General features: G+C 40.3%; 1 protein-coding gene across 1 annotated transcript; it reads left to right on the top strand.

Annotated features, from left to right (window-relative positions):
* The first annotated feature begins 1114 nt into the window (after window positions 1–1114).
* Window positions 1115–19728, top strand: LOC121955482 (phospholipase DDHD1-like). The gene is given in 14 exon segments (XM_042503460.1): window positions 1115–1632; window positions 1635–2039; window positions 4710–4886; window positions 5177–5305; window positions 6524–6671; window positions 6768–6877; window positions 8601–8707; window positions 10148–10404; window positions 11430–11502; window positions 12502–12651; window positions 13993–14057; window positions 15054–15232; window positions 18015–18272; window positions 19340–19728. Coding segments are annotated over 14 exon segments (2562 nt in total). The 5' UTR covers window positions 1115–1313; the 3' UTR covers window positions 19525–19728.
* Window positions 19729–23483: the final 3755 nt, after the last annotated feature.

The raw sequence follows: 23483 nt of genomic DNA, 5'->3' as shown, positions 1-23483 counted from the left end.
AAAAAAAAAAAAAAAAAAAAAAACTACTTGATTTGTGTAATATCTGTTAGTATTTATTTAGATATCCATCACATACACATTCAATATTTTCACAACAAAATTTCATAATAAAAAAAAAAAAGATTCAATTGTATAATAGATCAAATATAGAGGAAAGAAAGAAACATAATAATGAGTATCAAATTTTCAATAGATGTCAAGTATATTTCAGAATCAGTATCACTAAAAATATTAAAGGTGTGTGCTTTTTCAATCCAAATCATTTTATGTATGGATTTTTCTAAAATAACAATCAAACAAATAACATATTTTTTAATTAGCTGATTATTTTAAATGGGAATATATCTAATTTTGTCTTTTGAAAAATTCTTTGAAAAGTAATTTTTTTTTAATTAAACCAAAAAGAGGTGGCATGTAAACAATCTTCAAACACGTGTTCAGTGGGTACTCCTTCCAGTGGCCTAAGGTGCATTGGGACGTCAACATACATATTACCCAGCAATCAACATTGCATATCTGCTGCTCAAAAAAACAGAAAATAGAAAATAAGAAATTATCTGTTTAATTCCATTGCTTGTTTTTATTGTGTATGTATAATTAGGATCATATTATGTTATAGGTGAGATAAAATCAAACAAAGAGTACATAAAACTATGACAGAGATAGGTTTGCCTTTCTAGGGACATAAATAGTTCAATTTTAGGAAAGTAAACACAGGTGTGTTTCTAAGTTGATGTTTTCTCATATTCTATGTAACATATTATTGTCATAGGTAGTTGTAATAGTAATAGCAGTAGAAGTGGTAGTAGCAGAGGTAGTATTAGTAGGAGAAGTAGTTGTGGCTATAGCAGTAGTAGTAGTTTTGGTAGTAAGTAGTATATCCGCTTTTATTTTGAAAGTCACCGACTCTTGTTCGCGGAGTTTATTTTGAATGTTCCGACAGGAAGTTGTGTTTGTTGTCATGAACTTGACGTCACGGAGCAGCTGAGATTACCATCGTAGCTCGTGCCGTTCATTGAATATTTTCTGCAGTTATCACAAAAAAACACCCAAAAAAACAGGCAGGCCTAATCTGAGCGGTCGTGTGCACAGGCCGGAGGACAGGAGGACATGTTTGACCTGTGCGGGTCATGATTGTGACATGTGTAGCTGTCATGTTTAGACATTTTGCAGGGTCAGACCGGTTCGCATACAGATGTTAGCAGCTGGGGAGAAAGAGACCGTTAATCCGGTGTAGTAGTCTGACGGCTGGGACACCATTGTGTTTTTTATAACGCTGTTTCCATGTCCTGGGTGTCGTTTTTGGGCAGACCATGAGCATGATGAAGGAGAAGCCGACCATCCGCCAGCAGAGCTCGGAGAATAACTCGGTCAGCAGCAGTGAATGGGACATGGCTAATGATGTATTCGTGTCCGGCTACGACGACAACCCGATGGGAGACGGGGTGTCAACTGGGGACAGGGACCCAGAGCAACCCGGTTTGGACAGACACCTACCGCTGTTGTCCCAGGACGGCATGATGCTGGGCCTGGCCGAGGACGAATATGCGGCCACATCGTATCTGGGCATCGACCCAAACTACACCGAAAGTGACGGGAATGTGACCACCAAGAAACGGATCCGGTCCAACAGCTCAGGCACCGCGGGGAGATCGTCACGGAGCTGGGACCGGAGGAGGTCCGCTGGTTTTACAAAGAGGACAAGCGGACGTGGAAGCCATTCGTCGGACACGACTCTTTAAAAATCGAGGTAATTTATCGGAGATTCAGTGAGCAGAACCCCGAGAAAGTCAAACGCCCCGTGGATCCCGCCGACGCCGAGTGGAAGGAGGCGTCCCGGTCCGGGGAGATGCAGCCGGAGAGCGGGGCGGGAGATGCCCGGGTGGAGTCGGTGGCGCAGCGTGGCGGAGGGCAGCGGCTGTCGGTGTCAGAGGAGATGAGGGAGCCAGAGGACAGCAGCGTGGAGGCAGTGTGTGTCAGAGGAGGACTCTATGAAGTGGACATCAGGGAGAAGGAATGCTACCCTGTCTACTGGAACCGTGAGCATGCCAGTCAATGCATCACTGTAATGATAACGCTGTGATAATGATAACGCTGATAATGATAACGCTGTGATAATGATAACGCTGATAATGATAACGCTGTGATAATGCAGGCGTCTATTACCGCATATTTACTGATATTACTTTTAGCACCACCAGCCTTAAGTTACTACTGTTACTGTAACACATCTGTTTAGGAAGAAGGGACAGGTCCCTTACCACTACTTCCTCTGCTGCCACCATCTGCCTACTATTACTACTTCTACCATCACTATTACTATTACTATTAATACTAGTAGTACTTACTACTACTGCTACTACTACTACTACTACTACCATCACTGCTACTATTATTGCAGTTGCCACAATCAGAATCAGAAAAAGATTTATTGCCAGGTATAGTTAACACAATATGAGGAATTTGTTCTGGTGGGTTGGTGCAACATAAATATAGATAAAAAAAACAAAAAAAAAAAAAAACAGATAAAATAGAAGATACAAATATAAAATATAAAAAAGTACGAGTCTAGCAGTGCAAAAACAAAACAAGTAACACAAGTAACAGTGTAACAGTGCAAGAAACAGAACCATGGAATTAAAGTGTTATATACAAGAATGGTTGGAGTGCAAGATATATATTGATATTTACATTGAAATTCACATTTATACAGGTTTGAGTGCAAATCATATTTATGTGTGTGTGTGTGTGTGTGTGTGTGTGTGTGTACATATCCCTTGACAGACCACTTTATGCTAGTCCCATGCAGTTCTTAGCTGTCATTTGAATAACTTCACTACGTCAATATATATATATATTATATTATATATATAGAACTGTTTTGAAATGCTAAATAATTATAATGGAAATGAAAACATGAGATGAAAAAAAAAAGTTATTGATCACGATTAACTGCAGCAATTCTGCGATTAATCGCAATTAAAAAATGATTTACGTATGTTTGTGCGTGTGTGTGTGTGTGTGTGTGTGTGTGTGTGTGTGTGTGATAGAGTCAAACTTGGGATGAGAGCATGTTGGATGGTCACAATAAAAGGCACACTGCAGTATAAGCGTACACTAGTATACATACTGTATATGATTCACTGTGCATATTATACTATACTATACTATACTATTCATACTACACTGTAGATACTACAATTTACAAACTATACTATACTATGCTATACTATACATACTACAAACTGTATATACTACACTATACAAACTATACTATGCTAAGCTATGCTATACTATATCTATTTCTACATAACACTATACTATTCTATACTACTATACTAAAAGGTATATACTATACCTTACTACACTACATGGCACTATAACATACTATATAACATACTATACTATACTGATTTTCACTTGTTATATGAGTGTATTAGTAAAGTCAGTTTTATTTATAGAGCCCATTATCACAAAACATGGTTTGCCTCTGATGGGTTTACAGTGTACGACATCCCTCTGCCCTTAGACCCTCACATCACCCAAGGAAAAACTCCCCAAAAAGAACCCCTGTAACGGGGGAAAAAAAGGGATAGAGGCACAGCAATAGTGGAAACAGACGCATGTCATATTACAATAACGACAGGTGTAAAAATTATCAAATGCAAGTCCCCCGGCAGGTTAAACCTATGTCAGCCTAACTATGGGCTGGTCCAGGCAGCCTGAGCCAGCCCTAATTATAAGCTTTATCAAAGAGGAAGGTCTTAAGTCTACCCTTAAAAGTTGAAACGGTGTCTGCCTCCCTGACCGAAAATGGAAGATGGTTCCATAGGAGAGGAGCGTGGTAGCTGAAGGCTCTGGTTCCTAACCTACTTTTGGAAATTTTGGGAACCACAAGTAATCCTGCATTTTCAGAGCGCAGTGATCTTGAGGGTTGGTAAGGAACTATGAGCTGTGACAGATAGGACGGAGCCTGACCATTTAGAGCTTTGTAAGTAAGGAGGAGGATTTTAAATTCAACCCTGGATTTCACAGCGAGCCAGTGCAGAGAAGCTAAAACAGGAGAAATATGATCCCTTTTCTTGCTTCCCGTTAAAACACGAGCAGCAGCGTTCTGCACCAGTTGGAGAGACCTAAGTCATTTGTTGGGGCAACCGAAAAAAAGGGAATTACAGTAATCCAGCATAGAGGCGACAAATGCATGTACTAATTTTTCAGCATCTGTTTGGGAGAGGATATGTCTAATTTTTGCGATGTTACGCAAGTGAAAGAAAGCCGTCCTTGAAGTTTGTTTTATATGGGAGGCAAAGGATAAATCCTGGTCAAATAAAACTCAGAGGTTCCTTACAGTTGTGCTAGAGGCCAAGGTAATGCCATCTAGAGAAATTAAATTGTTGGAAAAGGAGCTTCTGAGGTGTTTTGGGCCAAGAACAATAACTTCAGTTTTGTCTGAATTCAACATCAGAAAATTACGGCTCATCCAGGCTTTTACATCCTTAAGACATGTTTGAAGTCTAGATAGCTGATCAGTTTCATCTGGTATTACTCCGTATCTTGGTCTCATTCACTTGACTTCTTGATCTTGACTCCCTCTATTATTTCAATGCATGTGTTTCCCGTACTTTGTTTACAACAGGGAAGTAAATAAAGCAAGCACTGAGAAAACAAGTTATTATAAAGTGTGGTAAACATCATGTGGGGTCCCTCAGAGCAAGACCGTATTCCTGTGATGAGGGGTCAGTGGTTCATCGATGGAACATGGCTTCCCCTGGAGGAGGATGAGAGCGACCTCATCGAGACGGACCACCTTGCCCATTTCCGGGGGCAACAGATGAGGGACACATATGAGATGGAGGTGGTGACCACCACAGTGGACAGTAAGGACGGTAAGCAATGTTAGACAAAGTGTTGATAAAAGTAGACCTAGAAAGATGTGTGTGTGTGTGTGTGTGTGTGTGTGAGACAGACTTACAAGATAGGTGTTCAGGCTTCTGGTGCTGTAAAGGAGTAGCTGCGTGCTGCGTGCAGTCTCTGTCATGCCTATAAATGGGCTTCAGTGCACTTAAGTGTCACACACATACAGAGATATTCTACACATCCTCACGGGGAATGTTACAGTAATTATTCTGGATGAAGTGTGTCACTTGCTGTTAATCACTGTGAGACTGTCTCTCAGCCATCCACAGTCTGAAGCTGAGCAGGAGTCATGTGGACTGGCACAGTGTGGACGAGGTGTACCTGTACAGCGACGCCACCACCTCCAAGATTGCACGCACCGTCACTCAAAAACTGGGCTTCTCCAAAGGTAAATTGAAAAATTTCACAATCTTTACCAGGGATACTCAACTCGCTTTGCTCAGGGGCCACTTTTTCACAATGACAGGAGGCCAGGGGCCAGTCGCAGCAACCCCATACATGTTTCTAAAGTTTTAGGACATTTCTACGATTTTAGGATACTTCTGCAATTTCAGGGTGTTTTTAGGATTTTAGGACATTACTCGGTTTTTAGGACACTCCAAGGATTTTAATACATTTTTAGGATTTTTGGGTATTTCTAGACTCAACGATTTTAGGACATTTCTACAATTTTAGGGTGTTTCTAGGATTTTAGGACATTTCTAGGATTTTAGGAAGTTTCCAGGATTTCAGGACATTTCTAGGATTATATGACTTTTCGTGAATTTTAAGACATTTGTAGGATGTTAAGATGTTTCTAGTATTTTATAACATTTCTAAGACTTTAGGACATTTCTACAATTTTAGGGTGTTTTTAGGATTTTAGGACAATTCCTCAGATTTTAGGACATTTCTAGGATTTTAGGAAGTTTCCAGGATTTCAGGACATTTCTAGGATTATATGACTTTTCGAGAATTTTAAGACATTTGTAGGACGTTAAGATGTTTCTAGTATTTTATAACATTTCTAAGACTTTAGGACATTTCTACAATTTTAGGGTGTTTCTAGGATTTTAGAAAGTCGACACTTAAGGACATTTCTAGTATTTCAGGACATTTCTAGGATTTTAGGAAGGATTTTAGAACATTAGGGAACCTCGGACTGCTTTCAGGTGGTGTGGGGGATCCTCCACTGGCACTTAAACAAGTTCTATTTTAGGACATGGCTAGAATTTTAAAATGTTGGTGCTGTTTTATGCACTCTGGCACCTTATGTGTACTAAAAGTACAAAAACAATTCCCAGTGTGAATCACTTTATTTTTATTGTGAATTAGAAATTGGTTGAGGGGCCACCTGGCACCCTATTGAGGGCCAGATTTGGCTGTAAGTTCAGTATCACTGATCAATTCTATCCACAAATACCATCCACAGAAATTGAAAGTGTTGTTGCGTGTATTGTGACACAAATACAGTATTCAGTATGATCAGACTCATATATGAACATGATCTGTGGTTTGCTTGGTGATGTGGAGGGGCGTCAGAAAGTTGCCTTGTTGTGTTTTGAACACTGCTGGTAGTGTCACAACACATCAGCTAAGGCAGTAAGGTTCCCTCTCATGTCCTCAGCCTCCAGCAGCGGGACGCGTCTCCATCGTGGATACGTGGAGGAGGCAGCACCTGAGGACACCCCACCTGAGACCACACACATTGTCTTCGTGGTGCACGGCATCGGCCAGAAAATGGACCAGGGCCGCATCATCAGGAACACCAGCATGTGAGACACTGAGCGGGCTCCAGTGGGGGACGCAGAGAATTGAAAAGGAATTAGAATCGTTGTTAAAGTAATTGTTTTGTGTGGGCTGGTGTGCAGGATGAGAGACGCCGCCAGAAAGATGGAGGAGAAGCACTTCTCTGATCGCACCACAGAGCACGTCGAGTTCCTTCCTGTGGAGTGGAGGTCAAAACTGGCTCTGGATGGAGGTACGGTAGCCCTCAGGTCACACACGTGTAATAAAGCTGTCTGTACACAGGGGAAGTGTAGTGGTGTCCAAAACAACAGTAGAAAACAAACACATTTATCTATCAATCACCGCAGGATTTTGCAGGCGCTTTCTTTAATTGTTGCAGCTTAAAATGCCTGATTTCACAGCTGATTTTCTAAAAAACTGTCACAGTATTTTTAGGCGTTTTTTCCCCATAATGATAAGAATTTTATTTTTTATTGTTTGAAAAAAAATTCTTTTTCCTTCTGTTTATTTAATATTACTTTTTTTATTATAATAATAAAAAAAAATCAATAACAACGGATGCACATCATGATATGCATTTCAGAGCCAATGTTGTACTATAATTTTTGGTTTTTTTAGTTTTTTAAATGGTGCTGGTCCAAAGTTTTCTTTGCGACACATCAGAACCAGTCACTAAGATTTAAAAGGCAACATCGCACTCCACGAGGATGACGGGCGCCCCTGATTATGAAGACAGTTGAAGAACACTTTTTTGCGATAAATGGGAGTTTTTTCAAAATTGACATGTTTCGATCAGGGCGTATTTTATATTCGTAAGTTCAATTTGCACAATTAGAGGGTTAATTAAAACCCACGTTATCACAGATCTTCATTTATCAGAGGAGGGGGGATGGCTGGAGTGTGACTTTTTTATTCAAAATAAATATAAAACATCATGACATCATGCAAACATACTGATGATACATAATTAAAATCACCCGTTTTGCTTGTAACAGAGTCGGCGTGAGCCTTTACTTTCTGTTGGACTTTTTGGTCCAGTTTTGCTGAAGTATCTGAGCATCATGCAAATTAAACCTGTTCGTTTGTTGGCAATAAATAAGAAGGAACGCAGGTATGGACTCATACTGCTTGTTGGGACAGACCTCCTTACGTTAGCCATGGAGGTATTAAGAGACATGGATACAGCTGGACACGCTCTAGGACGGGTTCGATCTGCTAAAGCAGCTGGCGGCTGAGGACGAGAGACTTAGACCTGCTGATACACATCAGTATAAACTGCATTAACAACTGTTGTTGCTTTCCTGTGTGCGGCAGCTGGGTCCTGATACCTCCGGTTACTAAATGATGTGTATAAATATGGATTTATTGTGCTTTACAATCACTCTTCTTTCACTAAAATATGAAACAGCAGCTGGGTTTCCATCACAGATTTGCGCAAAACTTAAGCGATATCCTCGAAATTTCGATAAACCAAAATTGCGACTGCGTTTCCACTGAGTGAGACAACTTCTCTAGCAATTTAACATGACTTTCCTCTGGCAATAACACACCAGCAACCATGGCTGTGGATGTTCAAAACATCGGCAGGTTTATTTCTGCCACTCAATAAAGCCAATCTAATATCAATGTAATTTTTCGGTCTGGTATCAGAGTTAAGATGATCTCGGTCTCCCTCTCCGTCCACACATACCGAGTCATGTTTTGTAGATTGTCATGTCGCTTTGTTGTACTTTCTCTTCTTCCTTGCGTTTAGTGGCGGCTGGCATCCATAAAGTCGCATTACCACCCCCTGGTGGTACACATCATATGAGCTGTAAAAGCAAAAAAAGTAAAAAAAATATTTTGTATTTGCAATTTCATTTTGCGCAATTTGAGGGTTAATGGAGAAACCTGTCTAGTGTTAAAAATGAGCGATTTTTCTCTGGGAGCGTCAAATATTTATGCTCTCTCTGCAGACACGGTGGACTCCATCACCCCAGACAAAGTGCGAGGACTCAGAGACATGCTGAACAGCAGTGCCATGGACATCATGTACTATACCAGCCCTCTGTACAGAGACGAGGTGAGAATAAAGCACACCACTGCTTGGAGTTTAGCCTCGTTCTGTCTGCTCACAGCTGTGCTGCAGCACTTTGTTGCTGACAGTCTGGGAGCGTTGGTCCCATGAGCCTGAATCAATGCCCCTCAGGCACAACTTAACCCGAGCTCAGATGTTTTTATCCAAAAAGGCTGTAAAGCACTAAATTATTATCTGACTGTCACAGAGTAGATGGTGTATCAAGACTCTGATGGCTCAAACATGTTCTATTCTCGTATCCCAGTTTCTTCTTCTTCTTTTTCTTTTGCTTTTCTTCATCTCTCAGCTGAATCTTTTAGTTGTTTCATCTTTTCTTTTGGAAGAATTGTATTTCCTGTTAGCCTTGTTTAGTTTTATCTCTCATCTTTTTTTTTTTCTGTGTTCAGGCAGATGTCACAACACATTCTCATCCCAAGTCGTCATATGTTGCTGCTTTGCCGCACACATCTACATATAACGCTCTCGGTATCTTTCTGCGTCTGCTATTTAGGATCCACGATGCCGCTACCGTAAACAGATGCATGTAGAGGGATGACGCTGCATTTGGTTATGTTAAGGCAACAAAAACACATGGCAACCAATGCCAGGACATCAGGAAACGCACGTGCAGGCACGGGTGGTTAGGATCAGGGGAAGGAGGCACATGGTAAGGTGTAGAAAAAAAAACGTCACATGTTGGAATGTGGATTGGAAGTGAACACCACACTCCTGCATGAAAGTCCAAGGTTTGTTAGACTAATCCACCACGCCTCCCGCTCACCCTGTTGGCATCCCTGGGCTCCATAGATTATGTTGTTACTTGCAGTGGTTCAACCTGGAGCTGTCCTGCTGGTTTCAGGCGTGACAGGTTCCGTCTGACGCTCTCGATTGTGTTGCGGCCGGTGTGTGTATCATTCTGCCGCAGCAGGTGCTGTCCTGCTGTTTGGTGTTGTATAACAACACTGCAACTGGTCTGACCGGCTGCTTTCTGAAGCCTTCCAGTGTCGTTTCATGCACATGCAAAAAGTGGCTTTTGGCACTGTGATCTTATACCTAAAGCACCGTCAAAGTGGCACTATTTTAGAGTTCGGAATGAAAATGGGCTATATGTCCCTGATTTCCCGCCAAGCTAGACTTTTAGCCAATCAGAGAGCAGTCAGAGATGTAAACACTTCGGCAGATGGACAGTTTATACAGGCAGAAAGAGTCTGTTACCATGGAAACAGAGGCTGATTAAGGAAACGCATGGACAAATGTTTTAACTAACTGTAAACCACTGACCTCAAACCAGTTTGTCTTCTGTCCATTAAAACCAACCAGTTTTAGCCAGAAACAGAGAAAATGATCAAACCTAACCAATGTTACTGAAATGTTTTTGACACAATTGAAAAAATATAAGAGACAAATACCTCAAAACTGTGCACGTGTGTTTGTGTTTGTCCATAGATTACCAAGGGTCTGACTCTGGAGCTGAATCGTCTCTACTCGCTCTTCTGCACGCGAAATCCAGACTTTGAGAAAAACGGGAAGGTGTCCATAGTGTCGCATTCGCTTGGCTGCGTCATCACCTTCGACATCATGACAGGCTGGGACCCTGTGCGTTTTCATCATCAAGAAGCGCCAGACCCGGAGGAGACAAAGGCTGGCTGGGCAAGTGAGGAGGAGCGCCATCTTCAGGAGCAGTTGAGACTCATGCGGCTCAGGTACTGCTCCGCTTTCTTTCCTGGAACTGGTCAGTTCAACATCTGTTTTGGCTTAAAACTGACCTAAAGGTACAGAGATTTCAGTGATTCAGCCAATCTTTGTCCACTTATTTACGAGCACAAACACTATCTGAATCCAGTTCTAATCAAACTGTCAGAACATAACTTTTTATATGTCATGTCATTGGTAACATTTTTGCAATGCGAGATAAAAGAGAGATTAAAGGCCTGTGTTGAAGAGAAGTTTGATGAATTGTGTCTTGCCCTTCCTGCCAATGCCAACACTCCTCTCTATAGATCCCTTTACAGCGAAGGTCATCAGAAACATTTTTGCAATTGTTGTGCCATTGTTCGCCAGCCATCCAGACTGATACAGACGAGGAAGTAAACTTTAAACATTGAATAAAAACTGTCACCGGTATCAGAATGCCTTGTTGTTGCATGAGCTACTCTGTCAAAGAACAACCAATAGATTAAAAAGAATGAACGAATATATAATTGTCTAGTCTGCTAATGATGTCATTCACATGTCAGTGAATGTCACTGGGTTTTTGCAGAAACCAGGGGTGATGTTTATTAATAATTTTGGGTGTGTGTTTGTAGTTTGAGCCTTCAAGGTTCTTAAAGTGAACTTTTTATACTTCATCTGTCAGAAAGCTTTCCCCTCCATTCATTCCACCAGTCCACTGAAAGAGGATGAGATGAGCGATTGGTCATTTCTGGTGTTGGCTCTGACTTCACCTGCTGATATTCCCCGACTAAGCCTCTCTTTTAGTTTGCACCCACCCATAGTCACCAAAATCAGTAGTTTGTTGCAGGGGAGGAGGACCTCCAACCAAATAAATGTTGCTTTACTAACTTCTGGATAGTAAAGCAACATTTAATCTGTTGAAGTCTGACATTTGTTTACATGTGTGTTTGCCCTGCATGAAGTTTTAAGAAAATAGATCCCTTTCTGTGTCAGAGTGCCTCAAATTGCTTGCGTTGGAGTGATTGTAATCTGTGTATCATATCCATCATCCTAGGCTAAGAGGCTTGGAGGATCAGTTCCATGGTCTGCAGACCTCATCGTGTGCCATGCCAGCCTTGAAATTCAAGGTAAAGTTGGCAAGTGTTCTACAGACTCTCTGATTCAAACTACAAACCTTCTGATTCAAACTACAGACTCTCTGATTCAAACTACAGACTCTCTGATTCAAACTACAAACCTTCTGATTCAAACTACAGACTCTCTGATTCAAACTACAGACTCTGATTCAAACTACAAACCATCTGATTCAAAGTACAGACTCTGATTCAAACTACAGACTCTGATTCAAACTACAAACCATCTGATTCAAACTACAAACCCTCTTTCAGTATTTCAGTAGTAGAACAGAGGACTCTGGCAAGAGCCTGAGAGAAAGCGTGCGCTTTACACTGAATAAGGAGATGATGAAATGTGAGGTGCTGTCCTGTTCCTGCTGCCGATTACGAATGACTAATACAGCGATCAGAGCTGGCTGCAGTGTGACGCTGCCTGAGTTGCAGGAGGAGCGATCATGTTGCCATCAAGGTTTGGAAGTATGGACAATAAAATTATTCAACAACCAGAAAACATAGATTACCAGGACCACCCGGAAACAGCAACACACACAGACACACACAAAAAAACAGACAACTAAATTACAGAGCATAAGTTGTGCCTTGTATGTAATTTTATGTAAAAAAAAATGGTTGGTTGGTTGATTCATTAGGTTTTAGCCTCTATTTTTATCTCTTTAAACAGTTTTTGCTGCTGAGTTAGTTTGACATCCTGGAGGCCTCTGATGCTCCATCTCACATGAATTTGCACAAATTTTCAGGAGGAAAACATAAACCCCTCAGGCTTAATGACAAACCGGCTCAAACTCAGATGCACTCCCCTTGGGTTTCCTAATCCTAATCATTAAAGTACGGTTTGGTTCATGTGCATGTTCACTTTCAGTGGCTTGGTTCAACCACAATCCGATGTCACTGAGCAATGAGCAGCTCTGTAGGAGCAGATAGAGGCTGATAGCCTTTCGGGGGAGAATCTCTTATTCTGACTGTGAATTTATCTTGTTTTCTGTGTTGCAGGTAGAAAATTTCTTCTGCATGGGCTCTCCTCTCGCAGTCTTCTTGGCGCTGCGAGGGACCCGCCCTGGAAACAACACTGTGCAGGACCACATCCTCCCCACATCTATCTGCAAACGCCTCTTCAACATATTCCACCCCACAGACCCTGTGGTGAGCCAAAACTGAATGCATCACTGTCCCGCTCAGATCACAATCATCACTCACTCTTTTAGATCAGCCTGCTGCCAGATGTTTAGGGATGAGTCACGGATAACAGAAACAGAATTTCAGAAGTTTGTGGTGTTGTGTTGTGTGTTTAATATTGAAACTGATACACTTTATTGTTGTTTTTTTAAAAATACAGTCTCACTTGAATTTGATTTTCTGCAACATGTTCCATAAAAGTTTGGACAGGGGCAACAAAGAAAAAAAAGAGTTTGGGACATTTCGCAGGTAAACATGTTAACTGGTGAGAAACTGAAGTGTCGTGATTAGCTATAAAGTGGCGTTCTCGAAAGGCTCAGTCGTTCACAAGCAAGGATGGTTCTGAAAAACTGCATTGAAAAACAGCCCAACAGTTTAAGAACAGCGTTCAGTTGCAAATAATTTAGAAATTGCAGCATATACTAATCTGTAATACCGTCAAAAGATTTATAAAATCTGGATAAATCCGTGCAGATAAGGGGCGAGGCTGAAAAGCAACAATGAATGCCGGTGACTTTTGACCTAGCTACATTAAAAACCGTCATGACTGTACTAAGGATATCACCACATGGGCTCAGGAACATTTTGGAAAAACATTGCCAGTAAACACAGTTCATCTCTGCATCTACAAATGCAAGGCATCATGGGTAACTTCACATCAGTGAAGGTACCATGGATGCAGAAAGGTACACACAGGTTTTAGAGCAACATATGCTGCCATCCTGATGAGGTCTTTTTCAGGGACGTCCGCCTTATTCCAGCAAGATAATGAGACACATTCTGCACGTGTGTTTTCCTGTAAAGTAAAAAAGTGCAGCGACAAGACTGACCTGCCTGCAGTCCAGACCTGACTCATGAAATATGTGGCATGTTATAAAGCGCAAAATACAACAACTGAGTAACTGAGTGTTGGTAAAAGAAAAGGTGATGTCTCACAGTGAAAAAATGCCCCTGACTCAGTTTGTTTGGAATCAAACAAAAAACAATCAGGCATCAAATTCAGAATGAGTGTATATTTACAAAAACAAGTTTATCCGTTTGAACATTAAATATATTGTCTCTGTGCAGTAATAAGTTCAACAAAGGTAAAAAAAAATAAAAATCAAATCATTGCATTCTGTCCTAATTTATTTTGTACACTATTTCTCAACTTTTTGGGAATTGGGGTTGTAGATTAAAAAATGAAACATTTGAAAACTAGATAATAAGCTGGCAAATTCAATTTTTTAAAAAAGTGTTGAAATAAGAATAGTAAGAATGAATATCGTGACAAAACTTCATCTGCTCTTGCATTTCTGTTTGTTTCAGGCGTACAGACTGGAGCCTCTAATCTTAAAGCACTACAGTAACATTGCACCTGTTCAGATCCACTGGTAGGTCGTTGCTGGTCATTAAGAAATTCTGTGAATTTTGCAAAGCAGTGGCTGCTGTGATCTATTTTTTCACATCATCAACAGTTTCTGCCTCTTTGTTTTTGTAAATCAGTTATTTGTTAACCCTTAGGGTCCACACTTGTTTCGCTCTGTGCACAAAATGTGCTTTTCAAAATCAAGCTTTAAAAAAATATTATACATTCATATTATTATCTACCTTTATTGAGTTAACCTTTTAACCAACATCAGTCCTCAGCATAAATATCAAATATTCATTAATTTTCAGAATTTTAACCTTTAGAATGCCAGGTTTTTGTCATGATGCCACTGTGTGGTTTTTTTTTTTGTTCGTTTTTTACGAAAAAACACAAAAAAATGAATTATTTTCAATATACTACATGCCAAGCAGATTATTATTTTGTTTTTTTTATGACGACAGTCTGGGATATGTCAATGATTAGCAGCAACATTGATTGTGCACCTAGTGGAAATAGCATGTATTTTCTCCATATGCCAAATATGGTAAAATGGCATCATCAGGAGGAAAATAGTAAAAAATGACAAATTCCAAGGCAAAAGTCCAGAATGACAATCAGAAATAATACAATGCATGTTTTTTATGCTTTGATGGCTGTGGGATCAAAAATGGCAGTTTGAATGGGTTTCAGTAGAGCATTTTTTGACTTTAACAGTCTGAATGTAACAATTTAGTTTCCACAGTCTATTTTAGACTTATTGTAGGAGCTGGAAATTCACTGATTACTCTAAAATACACAATCTGGCCAAAATTTCTGTCATATGCGTGAACACAGACACACAATTATAAAATAATGAAGAATAAAAAGTGTAAAATGCGCCAAACAGTCCCAAAGGGTTAAACCATGACTGAAGCCACAGTAAACTCAGAGTGCTACATTGAGCTCAGCTTCATCAAATCAGCTGGAGACAGAATGAGGATAACATGCCTCAGTGACCTGAGCTTGATGCCATGTGCAGGTACAACACCACCAGCCCAACACCGTACGATCAGATTCGACCCACGCTGCTCAACCCCCCGAAGGAGACTGCATCTGTGTCAGACTCAGAAAGCATCCCCAGCCCCTGCACCTCCCCGCCCCAGGCCCGACGGCACTACGGAGAGTCCATCACCAGCCTGGGCAAGGCGAGCATCATGGGTGAGCACAGGGAGGGTTGCTGGTGCTGCTAGAGAGTTATTTCCTCTCATGAAGAACATGCATGCTAGTTGTCCATTGGCTGTAGTCTTTGTGGTGTGTTCAGTTTAACATTTTGGCTTATACGACAGCAATAATAGAAAAACTGTAAAAGATTTCAAAAAGCTAAACCAAAGTTTAATCGTTTAAAGTTTTGTAACCCGTTTAAAGTTTAACCGAAGTCTTTAGTTGACAGTGCTTTCGGCGTGAGCTCGGAATGCCAAAAGCACCTTTTGCATTTTGCGCCTTCATACTCATTATAAAATATGTCGTCACCTGACGCCATGCAGCAGCGGTTCAAGCACTTGCGAAAGGAGCCTTTTGGCGTCAGCGCTGCAGCCATATTTGACAAGTTTAAAATGAGAACAGGCTGGTGCCATTTTGTTTACTGTGAAGTGGAAAGACCGAGAATCACGTAAGCTCATGGATTAAATCAGCCAACCAGGTTTATGCTGTTTCAATATTATTTATCCAGTCAATGATAAATTCAGACAGCTAGAATTGGCAGGATTAGTCTTCAGTATTATTTCCCCGATGATAATGATAATGAATTTTTTAACTTAGATTTGCATATTCTTATGTTTTTAAATGGTCAATTTGCGTGCTTAAAAAAAAAAAGGTAAACATCATACAGAAAACAATCAACCGAAGCATCTGGTCCTGTTTTTGCATGTTCACCAGTCACTCTCTAACCTGTCCCCTGTCCTCCACTCATTCATTGTAAAAAGGTTGAAAAAAGTCGGCTCACACCAAAAACATTGGATACAGCTGACAGCTGTGAAACCCGACTGAAAATCAGCCCGTTGAGTCACAACAGTCACACTCAGTGTTTACCTCGTTTGAGTAGAGAGAAAGAGGAGCTGCTTGCACTGCGGATATTGTAGCAAAGGAAGCAGCTGACAGTCAGCACGGTCCAAACAAATCAATAGAAGCAAATAGCTCCTGTCTCCTGGACTGACAGCACGATGCTCCTCTTCCTCTCTGCATCAGAGGGACAGTGGAGACTGAAGGCACATTATAGGCTGTAAACTGATGTCAGTTGTTAAATATTATCAGTAAAGGTGGAGATATTGTTATTATTACCACTACATATGTCCTCTTTATTTCGAGCTCCTTCTCCATGTATCACCTGAAAATGGAAAAAAATTATAAGTGTGTCAAAGTTATAAAAGGACTGAGTCAATAAGTCATTCGGGTGTCGTCCGTTTCCCAACCCACATATTCTGCTGAGAGCAATTGTGAGCAGGCTCTGGACCGGACACCAGTCTTTAACAATCCTGTCATTTTTAATGGAACAGGATTAAAACACAGTTCTGACCAATGAGCCACTGTAGACCAACCTTTTTATGACATTAAATGTTAAATGGGCTTGCACACATGCATACATGTGGGTCGCAGAGGCAACCATACAAGGTGCCACCTGTCACTCTCTCTCTGTGGATGGTCACGCGGAACAGAACGATAGCCAATCAGGAAGCAAGATGACTGACGACGGAAGCACAACAAACGAGAGACATGGCGACAGTGAGAAACCATGGCTGTATTACAGATGTATTATAGTAATAAACGCCGAGCATAAAGTGAGATGGACCTCAGAAATGGAGGACCAACTTGTTGATTTGTGGCGTCAGCACGAGTGTTTGTACATATGAAACATAGAACAATCCAACCGACAAAGAGAGGAGTTGGACAAAAATTGCTACTGCAATGGATGTACCGGCTTGCAAGATTTCGAGTTTTGAGAGTGGAGACTCTGGTTTTTGGTGAACGGAAGGTGCTGCGATGGTCATCTCGTTGCACAGCACACACTATAATAACAGAACTGCTAAATCTGTCATTATTTATCACCGTGTGTGGTCTTCGACATTTTCTAAATCAGTTAGGATTTTAAAAATCTTTCAGTGTGTGACAAGCTTTAGAGAAGTCAAATTATTGGGTTAGTCCAACTAAAGCTGGACTGTTAAAATTCATGTTAGCCTTATGTAAATCATACTCAGTTAAATTTCTCGAGGTTGGACAAACATACCTAGATAATGCAGTTTGGGATTTACTCTTTCATGTGTATGACTCAACCGGACCTAAACTGGCCCAGGATTTCTCCCTGCGCTGAGCTTTGACCCAGAAGTCAAAAAGCATCAAAATTCGTTGACGAAAAATGGGAAAAACAAAAGAAGCAGTACATTTACATGCACTGTCTGTGTAGGAGCTGACTATTAAAGATCCAGTCAATCATCAGTCATTCAAGCGATCAATTTGTCACATGAAATCACAAAATACAGTCCCAGTGAAATGTAAATTAAAGTGAGGTTTATCGGTCTGCCGTTTTGCCGTTTTAGTCATTCCCTGTCGAGGTGGATCAATGAGCCAACACAGCCTCCCACTCCATCAGCAGTAACTGTCACCAGCATCATTTTGCAATTTACCACACTGACGTTAGATATTCATTTCTTATGTGCCTCTCTCTATGTCAGTGTAAAAGCCTTGGCTAGTAGCATAAAAACACAACAGCTTTGGGATTTTCTCTGTAACTTAACAAAATATAGTGACCTGTAACTTAATTGCATAATTCTCTCCTTGTATTATGTTTCTCCCCATGCTTGGGCCTGAAAGTGAAAGGTCAAATCATAATTTAATATAAATACTGGACTTCTATAGGAAAGTTTGGCTGAAGTTTTTGGACATTTTACTGTGTATTAATATCCGAAATGAATGAATCATGAAGAGCATGAATCTTACTACCCCTCAGGTGCTGCCAGTCTCGGAAAGGGAATCGGAGGGATCCTGTTTTCCCGCTTTTCCCGTTCCAGTGGCCAGGTCGGAGGAGTAGAGGAGGAGCCGTTAGATTCCGAGGGCGGAGCCTCTGAAGTTGAAAATGTGGCATCAGGAGAGGAAGAAGCAACGGCGGCAGAGGCCGAAGACAAGGACAAAGAAATAGAGGAGGAGAGGGAGGAGGTGGAGCCTGTCATGTCTCAGTCCACCTCAGCTGTCATGGACAGCACCTCGTGTAAGTACTGTGCTTTTAGTGGGAAACTTCCCTGCAGCTTGAGATCGGATGGTCAAATCAGACATAGCCATAAAATCTGTTTTCCTGTTTTATTATGTTCTCAAATTATGTTTTTCTAAAAATCCCTGTGGTCCCATTCCAGTGTCCCCCTCAGCACCGAATGAGGCTGTAACTCAAGTCAGTATGTTTACATGTCAGAAAAAGTTGAATATTTTGTCAGCGGGACTCAAACTGGACTTTAAAAATACATGTTAACATGCTAGTCTGACTGAAGTTGAATTTCCTGTGTCTTCAAATCCGAGAGATATACTGAAATCTTAGAAACATCCTAACATCCTAGAAATGTCCTAAAATCCTAGAAATGTCCTAAAATCCTAAAAATGTCCTAAAATCCCCCAAATTTCGTAAAATCAAAAAAAAAAAAAATCCTACAATCTTAGAAATGTCCTAACATCCTAATGATGTCCTAAAATCTTACAAATGTCCCAAAAATCCTGGAGATGTGCTAAAATTCAGGATAAATCCTGAAATGCTCAAAATTTCCTAAAATCCCAGAAACATCCTAACATCCTAGAAATGTCCTAAAATCCTAAAAATGTCCTGAAATCCCAAAAATTTCATAAAATCAAAAAAAAAAAAATCCTACGATCTTAGAAATGTCCTAACATCCTAATGGTGTCCTAAAATCTTACAAATGTCCCAAAAATCCTAAAATTCAGGATAAATCCTGAAATCTTAAAATGTTGTAACATCCCAGAAACATCCTTACATCCAAGAAATGTCCTGTAATCCCAGAAATGGTTAAAAAAAAAAACCTTAAATTGTCCAAAAATCATTGAAATGTCCTTAAATCCTGGAAAATATATGCTGAATATTAATGCGTCATGTATATTAGCAGTAGACTGCACATAACTTGCATAGTTGGAATTGCAATTATTATTTTCAGACGGTGAGAACTGGACACATTATGACTGAAATCCAGCAGGACTTAGAGAACTATGAGAGAAAAAAACATCTTGAGACACTTCATGCAGCTGCGTACTAATCTGTCATGTCCTCTGTTCCAGTGCAACTGGAGAGACGCATCGACTTTGAGCTGCGGGAGGGCTTGGTGGAGAGCCGCTATTGGTCAGCAGTGACTTCACACACGGCCTACTGGTGCTCTTATGACGTGGCTCTTTTCCTCCTTACCTTTATGTACAGACCACAAGAGCCTCTTGAACCTACAGAAGACAACCCAGAGACATCATAAACTGACACATGGAGCCATCACAGCTCGGGCCACATCACGTACTATTCATGGTTTCCATGTGACGTTGCTGTGCCTTAGCGCTGCCATATTTGTGACTGGTCACAGCTGCAAACCACAGCCACAAGTGAGAAGAAGAGCACGGAGGTACGGCAAAAACAGAAATCCAAACAAAAAATAAATAAAGTTCATACATTATGCCCCGAATGCGTTGTGCTGTCGGCTGTAACAACAGTTTCAGAGAAATCCTGAACTAGAGTTTAATTCCATCCCAAAGCAGCTAGATCGGCAGAATAAACAAACAGAAACAGAAAACAATAACAATAACTATTACATAGTGGTGAATTATCCTAAGTCCTTTTCACACAGGACGAGTATTACTTGGGGACCTACAGTAATTATTAATAATTGTGGAGGATGTCTGTGATTTTAATCCCGTGTGAAACAGCCATGTCCATAATTTGTAAAGTTAAACTTCCAGGACAAATTATCTTCCACTTTTGGGCAAACACAGAGGTCATTAAATAATATTAGTCCTGTGCGAATCAGCCTCTCTGTGATTTGCTGGTGATTCTGGGTTGTTTTTTTTGTTTTCTTTTCCTTCGTCATGTTCACTCCTTAGTAACTGGACTAAGTGCTCAGTGTATTTGTTATTTCTTGTGGAGAAAGAGGTGCTGCGAAAGGGGTCACGCATTTTAAAAAACAAAGGCATTGAGGAGGGACTTACATCTCACCACCCATACATCTTAAAAAGATAGAAATTATTTTTATTTTAAATAAAAAAGTTACAACCCAGCCACCTCCCTCCTCTGATCAATAAAGCAAAGTCCCACAACACCGGCACAGAAGCTAAACGTTGTCCTGCTGTGGACGGGGCCACAGCAAAACATACTTTAGCCAACTAAAATATCAGTATCAATTTAACTTTACACTATATTTGAATATTTGCTCCTCTTTATCTTACAAATTAGGCCTGTGTAAACCAGCAGCTCCACCGTTCAGTGGAGTAAAATGAGTTTTTGACAGAACGGCTTCAAATCCCTGTCAGTAAGGGATGTATTACAGCAAGGTAAAGCAGTGAAAATATTCTAAATATAGCGTATTGATTTTTTTTAGGTGGCTTCAAACTCATCAATGAGTTTGCTCAGTGCTGTTTGATTATATGTACGTGACTGCGGTTTTCCTCTGTAGCTCCACTAAACTGCATGGAAACGTTCTGAGTTGTCAGTAAATTTGAGTAACATACAGACATGACTTCTCTTGTGCGAATGCACCGCATGACGCAACACAGACGTGGGGTCGATTTCTGAACTACACGAGGTCCGCAGGTAATACTCGTCCCGTGCGAATAGAGCTCTGTCTCATTTAGATGCTCTGCATTTGCAATCATATCGCTCAGGGTGAGTGTACTGTTGATCACAAATATGGCACCGGGCAATGCGGATGCGCATGTAAACCAAAAGCAAAGTTATGGAACATAAAATGAAAAACTTTCTAATTTCTTAATTCAGATAAAATTTAAAATGAAAATTTATCATGCAACAGGTGCCCGTACAAGGCAAATACAGTTTCGATTTGGCAGTCCATGATTACAACATTTCATCAGTAGAGTTAACGAAAATTATAGCTGCTGTGCAGCAACGGGTCGAGCCCGGGCGTTTTTAGCAGCAAGCCGCAGATGAATTGGAAGACAAATAACCACTCTGCATTAGACTGTGCATTCTGCATCACATGAGGCTTGAACTCGCAACCTCAGACACCAAGTCACTATTCCCAGAGACGGCTTCACACTATGACTGAGCCGACCACCAGGAGGCAGGATATCAGCTGTCTGTCGACTGTCGTCAAAAATTCACTTATCAAGAAAACGTTTCGAGAATCTGAATACTTTATCTCGACAGTATAGAGTTGTGATCATTTGTTTTTACAAAGACTTATTTGTCTCAAAAGTGAAAATCTGTTGTTGATGTTGAAGATGCCATTTTCCCATTAACAGCAATACTTTACATGAGGGCAGAATTCAAAATGCTGTTACACACTTACCATAACAGCAAAATTTTGCCTTTTTTTCATGAACCTCGAACATTAATTTAGCAAGAATGCGCAGGTATTTGTTTACAGCAGTGTTTACAGTCAAACATGTTGGTGCACTGTCAGCTAAATTTTTGATTAATCAAAAATGTGTGTTGGACGTTTGTGTAGAAAAGCCTGCCCTGTTTGGTGTCATTTGAGAATAAAATATGGGAGGAGATAGGTTTGATAAGTTTAACAGTTTTTGATGATAACAGAGTGATGGACTTCATAATTTGTACCACAATGAAGTGTGCAAAAGTTTCTTCAGCATCGGGCTTACATTGTGATTGAAGTTGCGAGGCTGTAGCATGTAAAAATGATGTGGTTTGAATTTTCAGACTTTTGAAATTGGTCGCTCTAACGCCAACATCAGGACTATAGGCTTGTGTTTGCAGCTGAATTTTGCCATTGGACTGGACCTATGTGTAAACTTTGATCTATTTTCATGCAAAGGAAGTTGAATTTATAATAATAATAACAACACTGCAGGAAAACAATGCCGGCCCCTGATGACTGTTCTAATTATGTGAAGGGAAATTGACCCAATACAGAGATAAACACACATAATTCACCCACCGTTTTTTTTTTATTGATTTATTTTACATCTGCTCCTCCCAGTTCACACACTCTAATCTCCACAACTTTGCTATGGATGGAGTGGATATTTGCTGTGCCCCAACCTCGCACTCAGTGAGGCGTTTACACTCAATGCTGTCCTTTTTCCTGGTCTTTTCTCAACTACAGCTGTGTGTTGTGCTGAGCCTGGCTGTCCCACTGATGTCCCACTGAACATGACTTGTCTTATCACAAAGCTCTGTTGGTCCTGGACTATAGATGTGCTGTTCAAGCTGTAGCCACAGAAAAAAGCTGCAGTGCTTGATCCAGGTCTAGCCTTGTGCTTGTGTAAAATATGTTCGATCGAATTAAAAATGACGTGCAATCCATTGCAACCTGTATGTCTAATATCTAAAACACATTACACACTAAACCCAAATGCATTTTCAAACTATGGAAAGTAATCTGACCTCATGTTTTAGCACCATCCTCGAAAATCCTAGAGACGTCCTAAAATCCTTGATACATCCTAAAATTCCAGAAATGTCCTAAAATCCTAGAAATGTCCTAAAATCATTGAATTTCCTTAAATCCTAGACAAATTCTAAAATCCATAAATGTCCTACAATCCATTAAATGTCCTACAATTCCAGAAACTAACTAAAATCCTTGAAATGTCCCAGAATTGTATAAAACATTCTAAAATCCTACAAAAGATTGTAAAGTCCTCAAAATGTCCTGAAATCCTACACACATCCTAAAATCCTAGAAATAACTGAAAATCCTACAGATGCTCTAAGATCCAAGAAACTTTGATCCTTTCACCAGAATAAAAGCTGATTGAGCTTACACTGTACTTTCTCCCCAAAAGCTCTGAAAAAACTGTTCTTATGTGAGAAAAAAAAATCAAAATGGATCATAATGATGGACAACAAAGTTGGATTTGACTGTTGTAGAACTTGTCTTCATCAGTTCATTTAAAGGTAAAATGGCTATTTTTATTCCTGTTACCGGTTAACCCTTCAAAATTAGATTGATGTCACTTTTCTTGCGCTTCAGATGCCTTCAAAAGTATTTAAACCTTAAAAATCTGAGCGAATTGGTTTGCTGACTTTTTTTGTAACCTCTTAGTTTCTTTTCCTCAAATTTTAAAGTACTATTGTATTTTTTTAGTTTTTGCTAATTTTTTGGGGTAATTTTTTCTGCAGTTCCTTGCCCTTGTCTGATGTCATTGAAAGAAATCAAGCCAGTTTGCTCAGGTTTCAAAGGTTTGAAGCATTTCTGCCAAGAAGCTCTTAGAAAGCAATTTCTACGTGAGAAAGATGTAAACTGGA

This window comes from Plectropomus leopardus, chromosome 16 (assembly GCF_008729295.1).
Source record: "Plectropomus leopardus isolate mb chromosome 16, YSFRI_Pleo_2.0, whole genome shotgun sequence".
Taxonomy (NCBI): Eukaryota; Metazoa; Chordata; class Actinopteri; order Perciformes; family Serranidae; genus Plectropomus; species Plectropomus leopardus.
Note: the sequence above shows the minus strand (reverse complement) of the source record. Positions and strands in the feature narration are given on the sequence as shown.